The sequence below is a fragment of the Pipistrellus kuhlii genome, unplaced genomic scaffold (assembly GCF_014108245.1).
Source record: "Pipistrellus kuhlii isolate mPipKuh1 unplaced genomic scaffold, mPipKuh1.p scaffold_m20_p_7, whole genome shotgun sequence".
In the NCBI taxonomy this organism is placed as follows: domain Eukaryota; kingdom Metazoa; phylum Chordata; class Mammalia; order Chiroptera; family Vespertilionidae; genus Pipistrellus; species Pipistrellus kuhlii.
The window spans coordinates 47,837,591-47,849,783 of record NW_023425573.1 but is presented as its reverse complement, the minus strand read 5'-3'; the positions used below and the strand labels follow the sequence as shown (position 1 = coordinate 47,849,783).

At 47.0% G+C, this 12,193-nt stretch overlaps 1 protein-coding gene across 1 annotated transcript in view; it reads right to left on the bottom strand.

Moving 5' to 3' along the window:
- Nucleotides 1-11,532, bottom strand: part of PLA2R1 (phospholipase A2 receptor 1) — a 105,483-nt gene extending 93,951 nt beyond the window's left edge. The window contains exon 1 of the mRNA XM_036421472.2: nt 11,222-11,532. Coding sequence (XP_036277365.1) covers nt 11,222-11,315 — 94 coding nt within the window. The 5' untranslated portion in view covers nt 11,316-11,532. The remainder of the gene's footprint in view (nt 1-11,221) is intronic.
- Nucleotides 11,533-12,193: the final 661 nt, after the last annotated feature.

Sequence of the window (12,193 nt, the reverse complement as noted above, 5' to 3'; positions counted from 1 at the left end):
ACCAAGGCTGTGGTGTGCAATACAAATATGGGTGGTGAACGATTCAACAAAAACATTTACCGAGCACCTAATGTGTGCCCAATATTGTTTTAGGAGCTGAGAATACAGAAATAAAGGTAAATGTCCAGGTTCTGGCCCCTGAGGAGTTCTCATTCAGGTGAGATGGGAAAGTCCATGAGTGGAACTAGAGGACAGTCTGGGGACCACTGCTATGATCTAGCAAGGGAGACAGAAGGTATCAACTCAACTGGTGGTGATGAGAAAGAAAGAAGGGAATGGTTAGACTCCGGCCACCAGAGAGAATTCCCAGGGGGGATAAATGACAGGATTTGATGATCACTGGAATGCGAGGATTCTGGAAAAATCCAGAATGACTTGTTTTCTGGCTTCAGGTATTTGATTGGTTGCCAGATGCCTGCCAATCCCTAGGATACCGTGAGGTTGGAATCTAGAGCCAGGGCTACGATTACAGGTTGATCCTCGTGTTAAGCAGCACCAACAGGTCCCGGGGGAGGTTTTTCTTGAGGCCTCCCCCTTCACTCTCTGCATCCCTCCGTCACCTCCACCTCCTGGTGGTGTCCCCTTCTGCTTTACACAGCCCTTCTCTTAGAATTGGCTGAAAGTTTGAAGTGTTAAGTAAATGGCTATAGCTTGAAGGATTAAGCCTAGGTGAGTTTTCTATACATTTAACAAACAAACAAACAAACAAACAACCACAAAACAAAACCCACTTTAAACATATAAAACAACCATTCCTAAAGGCATACTCTTTTTTTTTAGGCAAGCAAAGGGCTTTCTGGTATTCAGCACATTATACTATGACAGTGGCCCTCTATTCCAATACACACATAACATCAGCCTCTGTGCTGCTCCACGTTAAGAGAACTGGAAGGAAATGTTCAAGTGCACGGCTCACACCCTGTGCAATGTTTAAGACAAGCTATTAGGAAGCCACAGCTTGCCAAGTGCAATCTCATTTCAATCTTCTATGCCATTCCCCTGGGTTTAAACCTTTCTACTCCATCCACTCACACAGCTGGTGCAGGCTCACACACTTCATGCCTGGTGTCATGTCTCCAATCTGCCCAGCTCCTTGCTGATCGGACAGTATTTCAGTTTCGGAATGGAAGGGGTCCAATCTGTAAGCCAGATAAAGGTGAGCAGCTTCTCTCTGGAGACGGACTGACCTTTTTCAGCTGCACAAACGGGGGTCTGTGCCCTCCAGGGCACAATGGCTTCAGGTCGATCGTGTTCCTGACATTGCTCTGTAGCAGGAAGGGATGTTGTAATTGGCAGAATCAATTCCCATTCAGGGCTGAACGATGCAGAAAATCTGGATTCTTAACAGCACTTTCCAATCCAATAAGCAAGGAATGTCTAATGCTTGCAGCACATACATTGTACTTGAAAGAACAAAGTGAAAAGCATGCCTGCCCTTCGTGGTCCTCTCTGAGTGAGGATTTGCTTTTATCCTAGATCATCTGCGATTTGGTGTTTGTCTCTTAACAACCTGACAGCTCCTAACAAAGCCTGTGCCTTCCTATTAATTGCCTTCCATTAACCAACTAAAAAGTGCAGTATATTCTAAAATATCTCTTTGTCCCACCTCAGAACTTCCTTCTCTTTCCCTGCCCAAGCATTGTCCTTGACTTTGAGCCTTCTTTATTCTTCTGCAGCTTCTGAACCTGATAATCACCACCTCCACAGGCCAGTGGACCCCTCTTGCTAAATCTCTTTATGTGTTCTTTCCCCCTTTCTTCTTAATCTCCCCAAATTGTCGTTTCAAGTTCCGTAAGGCATACAATACTCCTCTCACAGGAGGGGGAAAGTGAAACCCAGCTTAATCAGCTCCACCAGGCTCTGGTTTTGTGAGGATTCAAATTGCCAGCTACCATCCCCTGTGTGAAGTGGATTAACTCTTTCAGACTGTCCTTGCCACTCCCTGCCATTCTCCTTCCCACCCTGTCCCTCCTCCGCTGTCCATCTCATTTAGCCGTAGTGCCCCTTGCAGAAAATTTTATTATCTCTTTAGAAGTTCTTGGGTGTATCTGTATCTTACCAATGAAATTTTAAGTCGGCACACATGTTTCTTCTATTTGACTTTTCATTTATTTCTCCACCATTTTGCCTTTATATTGAACTCTGAAGCACCTAGCAGACATTGCCAGTGTAAGTATTCTTACTGACAGCTGCTATGTTATCTTACAGGCTGTGTTGATGACATACCACCTCAGTCACCAGGGAGCCTCATTCATTACAAAGAGCAAGTTATGGCAAGAAGACACAGTAAGACAGAACTTTCTTACACTTCCCTCACCAACACTGGCATGCTGAAGCCCTGGGGAAATAGGATCTAAAGACTTGGCCATCAAAACAAACAGAAAAGAACTCCACCAACAACAAAACTATGTTGGGAAAGGTGTGACGTCATTGAGAGCATGTTTATAAGGACTAGCCATTTTAACTGCTTTGAGAATATACCCAATGAAGACAAGTACACATCTATTAAAGTGGGAGACAGAAATGAAAAGAAAACCACGTTTTAATGGTAACTATGTCCTCCGTCCCTGTCATTTGCACAGGCTGTCATAGCAAACAACCACAGCCTGAGTGGCTTAGACAACAGAAATTGTTGTCTCATAGATCTGGAGGCTGTAAGTCAAAAACCCAGGTGCTGGCAGCATTGGCTCCCGCCCGTGTAGGAGGGCGGGATCTGTTCCAGGCCCGCCTCCCTGGCTTATCTACAGATGCTTATCTTCTCCCTGTGTTTATGTCATCTGCCCTCTATGCATATTTCTATTTAAATTTCCCCTATTTTGGAGGACATCGTTTATTAAATTAGTGCCCACCCTAATCACTTTATTGTAACTGGATTACCTCTGTAAAGACCCTATCTCCATATAAGGTTTCATTATGAGGTATTGAGGAGTTAGGGCTTCAATACATTTTGAGAGAAACACAATTCAACCCATAATTGGCCCATGCTCCCTATTCAGGCTAGCTGCCTAATTTGCAGGGCCCAGCGTGAAATGAAAATTCAGGGCGTTGGCTGGGAACACATCAGCGCCTGGATTGGGAATGGGTGATATAGGTTTCCCCGAATTCCCCACTGAACACAGAGAGGTGCTGCCAGCTGAGGGGGACAGTGGCTGCCTTGCTCTGCCCTTAGGTACCACTGGCCACCCATTCCTAGACCCTGGCCTCCAGTCCTCAACCACCACGCAACCTGATTGCCAGGTAGGCGGAGGAGAGGAATACGCAGGGAGAGGCTGAAAACCCATCCAGGGAAGTGGGGACTGAGCTCTAGGCATGGCTTTAAGCCCCTGGCTCGCACTCCATTGCCCTATGAGACTTCATGCCCAAAGCACAAATTTAAAGATGAAAAATGTGTAAGAATTCCAAGACCGCAAACCACAGAGCATTAACCCCCATGTTCAAGGTCTTTCTGAGCATGGGTCCCCAGGACAGTGCCCGCAAAGCCCACCCAGTTCTTATTTGTACAAGGCTAACACGATAGGACAGAGGTTGGCAAACTGCAGCTTGTGAGCCACATGCAGCTCTTTGGCCCCTTGAGGAGGCTCTTTCACAAAATACCACAGCCTGGGTGAGTCTATTTTGAAGAAGTGGCATTAGAAGAAGTTTAAGTTAAAAAAATGTGGCTCTCAAAAGAAATTTCAATCGTTGTACTGTTGATATTTGGCTCTGTTGACTAATGAGTTTGCCGACCGCTGCGATAAGAAAAAGACTGAGGAAAACCGCAGAGCATTTCTTTTAGGGTAGAACTGCTTGAGGGTAAAGAGCATCTGCCTTGCTTTCCCCATTTGCACAATGGGTTTAAAGTTAGTGCTGGCCTCATCGGACCCTGATAATGATTACCTCAATCCCTATGGGCCCTTTATAAATATTAATAAGAAAAAAGCAAATCTTAACTCTGAGCATGACTAACACAAAATAGCAGCAAAATAGGACAAATATTATAGTTAAATAATCACTTGGAATTTCCTGTTTATATTTTCATAATTGAAAAGGAAACTTCTGATACAAGGTCAGACTGATGCTTGCCAGAAGGGAGAGGGTGTGGGAGCCTTGGTGAAAAGGTGAAGAGATTAAGAAGTACAAATTGGTAGTTACAGAATAGTCATGGGGAGGTAAAGTACAGCACAGGGAATATAGTCAATAATACTGTATTGTAATAACTATGTATGGTGCTAGGTAAGTTCTTGAAATATCAGGAAAATACTTTGTAAAGTATATGATTGTCTAACCACTATGCTGTACACCTGAAACTAATACAAAATAAATTTAAAAAAACAAAAGGAAAGTTCTCAAGAGCAGAATGCCAAACACTGGAAATAGTGAACATTTTTTATTTTTTATTTGTTACAGAGAGGGAGAGGGATAGAAAGTTAGAAACATTGATGAGAGAGAAACATTGATCAGCTGCCTCCTGCACACCCTATACTGGCGATGGGTCTGCAATCAAGGTACATGCTCTTGACTAGAATCGAACCTGGGACCCTTTAGTCCACAGGCCAACGCTCTATCCACTGAGCCAAACCAGTTAGGGCAACAGCAAACATTTTTTATTAGCATATTTCTTTGAAACTTCGGTAGTCTGGAAAGTGCCACAAATTAAATAGTCATGTGGACACAAACAAAAACAGGGACCTCTTGCTGTTTTGTTCAGCTCTGTTTTATTAGAACCTAATTTATAGAAATTATAATATTCCTTCATTTTTATTTAGTGGCTTTATAAAATATTATTTTCCAAGTGTTTGTAAGATGTTTGTTTTTTGTTTGTTTTATAAACTGTAATATTTCCTTTTCCTTTGATCAACTAAAAATATAATTTATGTTTCTAGGTTTGAATTGAAACATTTCTTCAAAGCCTTTAAGGATAATTCTAAAAGAAAAGGACACAAAAGTCTATACATGTTTCAAGTATGTTACATTGCTAGATCATAAGAGGATTCATCACTAAGGGATAAGTTCAAAAGAGGCAAAAAAAAGTGTGTGTGTGTGTATCATTTATTTAGAAAACCTGATATAAATAAGCAAATTGTTAGGTCAAGGAAGGAGAGCTGAGGGGACAACTGAGCTCTCTGTGTGGCTCAACCTTTCCAGCCATTGGCTTGGAATCCCCATTGTGTGGTATCAGTTACTGTGCCAGCCAACAATGGGAAAAGAGGTTAGGAGCTTAATGAGAAAGAGTAAGAAGAGCTAGGAAAACTCCAAGTCCATTCTGACTCTGAAAAGCTCAGAGGAAAGGAGCCAGTGAGAGAAACTGAGATGAGAATTGCATGAAGTGGAAGCGGTCTGAGAGATGATCAACAGATATGGGGGAAACAGAGTCTAACAACTGGAGTGATTTATGATCAGGACGGGCAGTAAGCCAGTATCTGACATGCTTTCACTTCAATTCCAAATCTCCAGAGTTTAGGAATCACCTAGAAAAGTAAAAAGCAATCAACAGCTCTGCACATTTTTGCTTCATGAATTATTCACTCCCACATGTGGGAAGTACTAGTTTGGAAAAGGAGGAGCTGCAGAGAGAGTGAGAAACTTGACTCCAGTTCCTCTTGAGACAAAATTAAATCACATGCTACCATCAAACATCAGGATACAGAATGACCTATTTAATAGAGCCACAAGGCTATCTAAGATCTCTTCACATTAGTGTTTACTATCAATAGTAAGTGGCTGGGTCGAATCCCCACTCTACAAGTTCCTATAGACTCATTACTTAACCCTCCTTGATCGATTCAATATATGTAAAAGGGCATGTAGTAACCAATCCCCAAATGTTAGACACTACCAGGAGCAGTGAGAAGAACCTTTTTACTTTTGCATTAGGAATGGAAGCTACGAGGAAAATCTCAGGGTAAGACTTCTCCCCACTGTTGGCTCCAGGGTGACTCTCATCACCCTCCTTCAGAAACCTCTCCCAGGTGGCATCCTGTCTTTCCTTCCCCAATCCTGGGGTGCACCATCCTGTACCTCTTCCTCACATTCACTATGTGACACCAGCAGATTCTCCGTTGTCCTCCCCAATCCAAAGCCTTTAACTTGCACACAGATGACCCAACACTGGGTCCTGGTGTTTTCTCCACTGCAAGTTGTGGTCCATTGAATGGGGTCATGAGGTCAATTTAATAACAAGCATTACAAAACAAAACAGAATGGATGAGAGTAGCAAAGCAGCTGCACATCCTATTAAGCAAGGATATTTTTTGACGAAACTTTTTTCAGGCATGGATGTCCGTACTGCCCTGGGTGCTTGTTTTCTCAGCCTCCTCTGCTCCAAGGATCTGCTCTCCACCTCAGTGACCACTCCTACAACCAAACCTTGGATCTGGTCACTGCTGAGAATGACTACCTCCACAACTCCTTGTTTCCATTGGATAGTCTACCTCTCTGATTCTGCCACTTCTCCTGTCTCCTAACTTTCACCGAGTCTATTCTTTTTTATTTTCTTCTGCTTTCCCCCATAAAAGTCTTTTAAAAAAATACACATTTTATTGATTTTTTTACAGAGAGGAAGGGAGAGGGAGAGAGTTAGAAACATCAATGAGAGAGAAACATCGACCAACTGCCTCTTGCACACCCCCAAACCCCACTGGGGATGTGCCTGAAACCAAGGCACATGCCCCTGAGCGGAATCGAACCTGAGACCCCCCCAGTCCGCAGGCTGACGTTCCATCCACTGAGCCCATAAAAGTCTTAATGCAAACATTCTGCTCCTCAATATTTCTACTGGGACTGACTTTTTAGTTTGGGTCATCAGTGTCTTTTTTTCATGGGAAATTGCTTTAACCTTCCAGATGGTCTCTTTGCTGCTCTTCAAATTACCCTTTTCATGTCCCAAACTGACTGTGGCATTCCTAAACTTAAAAGTGTGGTCTGGTTTCCCTTTGTCCAAACTCACAAGACCCTTCTCAGCAGTACTCAATCACCAATCAGCTTTCCCCCTCTTTTAAGCATAGTCCCTCCAATCAAACTCTTCATTCCTCATCTCTCTCTATGCTTCCAAATAAAGACATGTCACAGCTTCCTGTCCTGCCATGACCCTATTCTGGGGGGTCTGCTCATCCACAGGAACTGAGGCATCCCTGTGTGCATCTCACACCCCGGCATGGCCTACCAGCCGTGAGAAGGCCTCTGATTCCAGGGCAGAGCACAGGGACTGGCCAGCCAGCTGTGACCAGTGCGGCCAGATTCCTCTCCCATGAAGTTAAGGAACTCCTCCAAGGATGCTGTGGGAACTACACTTGAAACGTCTTGCAAGTTGAAGCAGAATAAACTAGTTCACAGAAGGAGAACCAAACAGGGACCATCAAGCAGTCCCTGAGAGAAAGGAAGACAAAATATTTGGTTCATTCCAGTGGCTTGTTCTTGGTTTCCCAGAAGCCTTGGATCCTTTTGAGATCCTGGCACCTTTACACCCAGTGCCTGTCCGAGTGACCTTCAGAGCCCAGACTAGAACTTTGCCGCCCACCGCCACCCACCGCGATTCTGTACCTTTGCACCTACTCTGTGCTTTCCTGGAAATGTCCTGGATCCTTTTCACATGTGGCAACTATTTACTTACTCTTCAGCAAAACAAATGCCCTATTGTGAGTCCCCAGTCCCTCAGGTCAATTCCTCCTCTGCATCCCTTTCCACTTTGCTCATTCCTTATTATCATAACACCCACTGCCCTGTTTTGAAATTGCGTGTGTTTCAGTATCTGTCTCTGGACTCTTAGCCTCTTGGGAACAGTATCCAATCCTGACCATATTTTTGTCTCCCCCGATCTGTGGGGTGATTGTAAGGTTCTGCGAGTTCCCTACCCTCACGGCCAACCCTGGAGGCCACTCACCTGGCACAGTTCTCATTTACTTCACCTGACTTTCCGTGTCTCCCTGCCCGACGGAGCTCCGGGCAGTGCAGAGTGCCAGGAGGTTAGTGTCCCAGGGAGGGTCCTCCATCAGTGATGGGTGGGCTAGTAGATGAATGTCTGTGCTTCCTGCCCCTCATTGGGTCCCTCAGAAGGACTTTTGTGAAATTGAAGCCGTTACCTATTATGGCTTTCTTTTTCTTCCTTGTCTCATTTCCTCACTCCTTCACCGTGCCTTTTAGAATCACCTCCTAAGTAAATGACTTGCATCCAAATAAATACAAACCTCAGTGACTGCTTTGGGTGAACCTAAACCAAGACAGGGAGGTGAAGCGCATAGTGCTTGACAGACAGAGAATGAACAACTGAGTCCTCCAGCTCCTTGCCCCTCTTCCCATTGGCATAGGATGTAGAAAGACACCTCCACCCTCTCCACCCAGTTCAGTCTTTTCTCCAGAGAGGACCCATGGTCAAGCCCTTGGACCTGATGGGCATCAGCACTTCACTTTCCTTGGTCACTGGCCACTCAGAAGAGCCTACCTTGGCCATTCCCAACAACTGGTACAGCCATGGGCTCCCAGCACTCTGGCCCCTGGGAAGCTGACTGTTACAGAGGACACTCTCCAGTTGGTCCGAAGGTTGTGGGTTATTGTTAAGCTGATTAACAGAGGACACTCTCCTATGTTGATTGGGGCCATGTCACATGTATAATTTTCATATATAATATAGCATCAAAACCCGTTTTCTGGCCCCCCCATTCATTTCCTTTAGCAACCTCCACAGAGACCATGTCCACTTTTCCCCAGCATGCCCAACTTCCTTCTTCACTCTTTCTACTGTTCTCCAAGGATATGGGCTACTTGAGTAAGGAGCATCCACTTTCAGTGCTTGTTAGAAGAAAAGGTTCTGATCCCAGAACCACAATATAGCCCCTCAAAATAATCAACTAGAGGCCAGAAGACAGACTGCAGAGATGCCACATATGGTGCTGTGCTCGGGGCAAGAAATAATTGTTACCGGCATCCAACCTGTCAAAATGGTCTGGACTGGCCAGAGGAAGAAGGCCCTGTGATGAAATTGAAACAAAGAACAACTCCTAAGTATTATTATTATTAAGTAAATATATATATAAAAATATATGAGTAAACTGAGAGGTTAAGTAATTTGCCCAAGGTCCCACAGCCAGTAAACAGTAGAGCCAGGATTTGAACCCAGGCAATCTGATTCCTAGAGCCCATGAATTTAACAACTACATGTCAGTGCATCTACTTATTTTTAGTGTGAAATTATTGACAAATGATTGAAAACTCAGCACAATACCATCAATTATCTGCCCCCCCCCCCTTCCCTTGTAAAGCGGGGATGCTTATAACACACATCAGGGCAATCAATAATACATATCAAACAATTCAGATAAAATACTACACACATAATCTGCCTTGCATTATTACATACCATGTATTAGTGGATATGGAACTGAAATAGGTGCATATTTTTTTTCTTAATTTATCTGTGGATGCCAATCATGGCTAAAACCAAGTCAGTGTGGTGCATTGAACACAATGGTAAACTGAGACACCCCAAAACACAGTTATACCTCAGCTTCCATGCCTGAAAAATGAATGGCTTGAGTAGACAATGTGTCAGGTCCCTTCCAATGCTAAGATTTTTTTTCCCATCTGTATACAGGCAGGAAAAACTTCATTTCATACTTGAAATTTCACTGATGTGGGGATTGGAGTCCAGGAGGGAAGCCTTTCTGAGGACTGGGACACTTCATGCCACATAAGCTCTGTGCTCCTTACAATGCCAGAGGCAGCGCTTTCAAATCTGAAGAATTTCTGTGCCAACTGTGTCATCTGCTAACGGTCACCGGGAGCATATCGGAAGCAGCAGGTGGTCTGGCTTCCGAGCGTACTCGAGTACTGAAGAGAAGGCACAGCTTAGAAACCTCCCGGGCCAGGATTTGGGTCGGCTACATATAGAAAGGATTAGCCCATCAGTGTTAAACCCTGCTCAGAGGCTCACAGCGCATTCTCTCCCTGGGGCTCGGTTCCAGCTCCTGTCCCGGCTGCTGCTGCCCGGGTCTGGATCCCTGGTGCTCAGGCCAAGCCCACACTTTAAAACGGAGTAAGCACCGCACAGTAAACGCTTAGTGGCCGCGGCGCACACCGCAGGTCAGGTGTGCATCCACAGAAGCATTTTACTGAGCTGGCCAAGGAGGGCAGAGGCCTCTGACCTTTGGCCACTTTGGAAATAAGAACTGCTCAACCTGTTCCTGACAAAGCCTCCCGGGAGAGCTAGAGAATACAGTTCAGAAAAGACAGGTCAAAAATGTATGCACACTATGTAGAGAGGGAGAACAACGAACGTAGACATGGGTGACACCTTGTTTTACCTCCTCTGCGAACTTATCCTCGAAGGGAGAGGGGATGGAGGTCGCCCCAGGCTCCTCCTGGTTGGGTGAACTTCCCCCCGTGTCCCTTCACACGGAGCCTCCACTTTTGGATGCTGTAACGGGCGGCCCTGCAGGTCAGCCTTGCACGTCTCTTTACACATCCCTTTACCAATCTTACACATAGTCGGTGCTCAACAAATGTTTGCTGAACTGGTCCGTGTGTGCACACATGTGTTGCAGGTGCAGTGGGAGGTGGGAGGCGGGTTACCTTGAAGGAACTCTGGAACCCTGGGGTGCCCCGTGGCTCACCAAGGATCTCACTTAATCCTCAGCCGTCCGGTGCCTATCGCAAACCCCTTTGTCCTTAAGGAGCGAAAATGAGGAGCAAACAAACAAACAAACAAACAAAAAAACGGCAACTTGCTGCAGTTCCCACAGCTGATGGGGCCTCAGGGCGCCTCTCCCCCATCTGGTCTGAGGCGGTAGCAGAGAAGAGGAAGCTTCCTCTCCCTCCCGGTCGCTCCACAAGTGGCGGCGCACACCCGGAGCACTTGCTTCGGGAGGGGACAAAAGTGGAACATCTTTATTCCATCATTTACCCGAGAGATGCTGCTCCCAAATAAACAATTCTCGGTAGTGTACGTTTTGCACCGCCTCCTAACCTCCTTTGCTCGGCCGGAGCTGAGCAGAATTGCCTGCGAGCCCAGGCCCCGCCCCTCCCTGCGCCCCGGGCTGCAGTCTGAGGATGCGGCGCCGCCGAGGAAGGGGGTGCAGGACTCGGAGGAAGGGGTCGGGGGCTTGCTCGGACGGCACATATGCAGCCTAACCAGGTGAACTCGGCCTCCCTGGCTGCCCTCGCTCGCCGCCCAGGCTCGCCCTTTCTCCACTCCCTTGACTACCCCAGCCACGACGTGCCCATCTGGTCCCGCCACCCGGGGTACACTCACCCTGCCACTCAGGAACCGGCTCGGGAGAAGGAGCCGCCGGCGCTCCCAGCAGCAGCAGCAGCAGCAACAGCAGCAGCGACCACGGCAGCAGCATCGCTAACCACTAGGCTCGCCGGGCGCCCAGTGCCTCTGCCGCAGCGGGGCCAGCGCCTGGGCCCCAGCGCCTGGCCCTGGGGCGCGGGAGGCGAAAACTCAGAACCTTGGCGCTCCACCCCTCCCGAGGGTCTCACTCAGGCACCCCGTTACCACTGTGCTAGCACACCCGGGGCTCCGGGCTAGGAGACTGGAAAGCCGCGGAGGTTTTCACCGCCCTACCCACTCCGGCTCCGAAAAGGAGGAGGGAGGAGGAGGAGGAGGAGGAAGGGGTGGACCATCTGCCCGTCCCAGAAATTCCTGCCTGGGGGTTGGGGGGAAGCGTGGGGAGCGGAGGGGGGTGGGGGGAAGGCTGCCCCCTGCACGCTCCTCCTGCTTCCAGCGGGGTGGGGGCGTGTAAATTAATTGAGAACCTCTGGGACAGGAAGTCCGACATCTGGATTTGCAAACCACCCGGATCCTGGTAAACACTGCGGGTTTGGCTGCAGGCAGCTTGGGGTAAACCAAACTGCTCCGTGAACTCGGGGTCCTTAGGGGCGCTCTGGGGACCCTCCTCCCCGGAACGTGGACACCTGGAGGTCTCTGAGGTACTCCATGCAGTGCACGGAGTCTGCATGCTCCTCCCTGCAGAGTACCCCAAGGTTCTTCCATTCTGGAGCTCCTTTCTGTTTTAAAAACAACTTCCCCTTCCAACTCCTTGCATTTCCCATTCCAGCAAAACAGCTGAGTTATCTATCCCTCCAGTGGGCGTTGCCCCATTATCTCATTTTATAGCTGAGAAAATTCATCCAGAAAGGCAAAGTTCTATGTTACTCCTTAATCTAGCAAAAGTTACTCCTTAAACTGATTCATAACCCTGACTAGATTGTAGTCCTAACT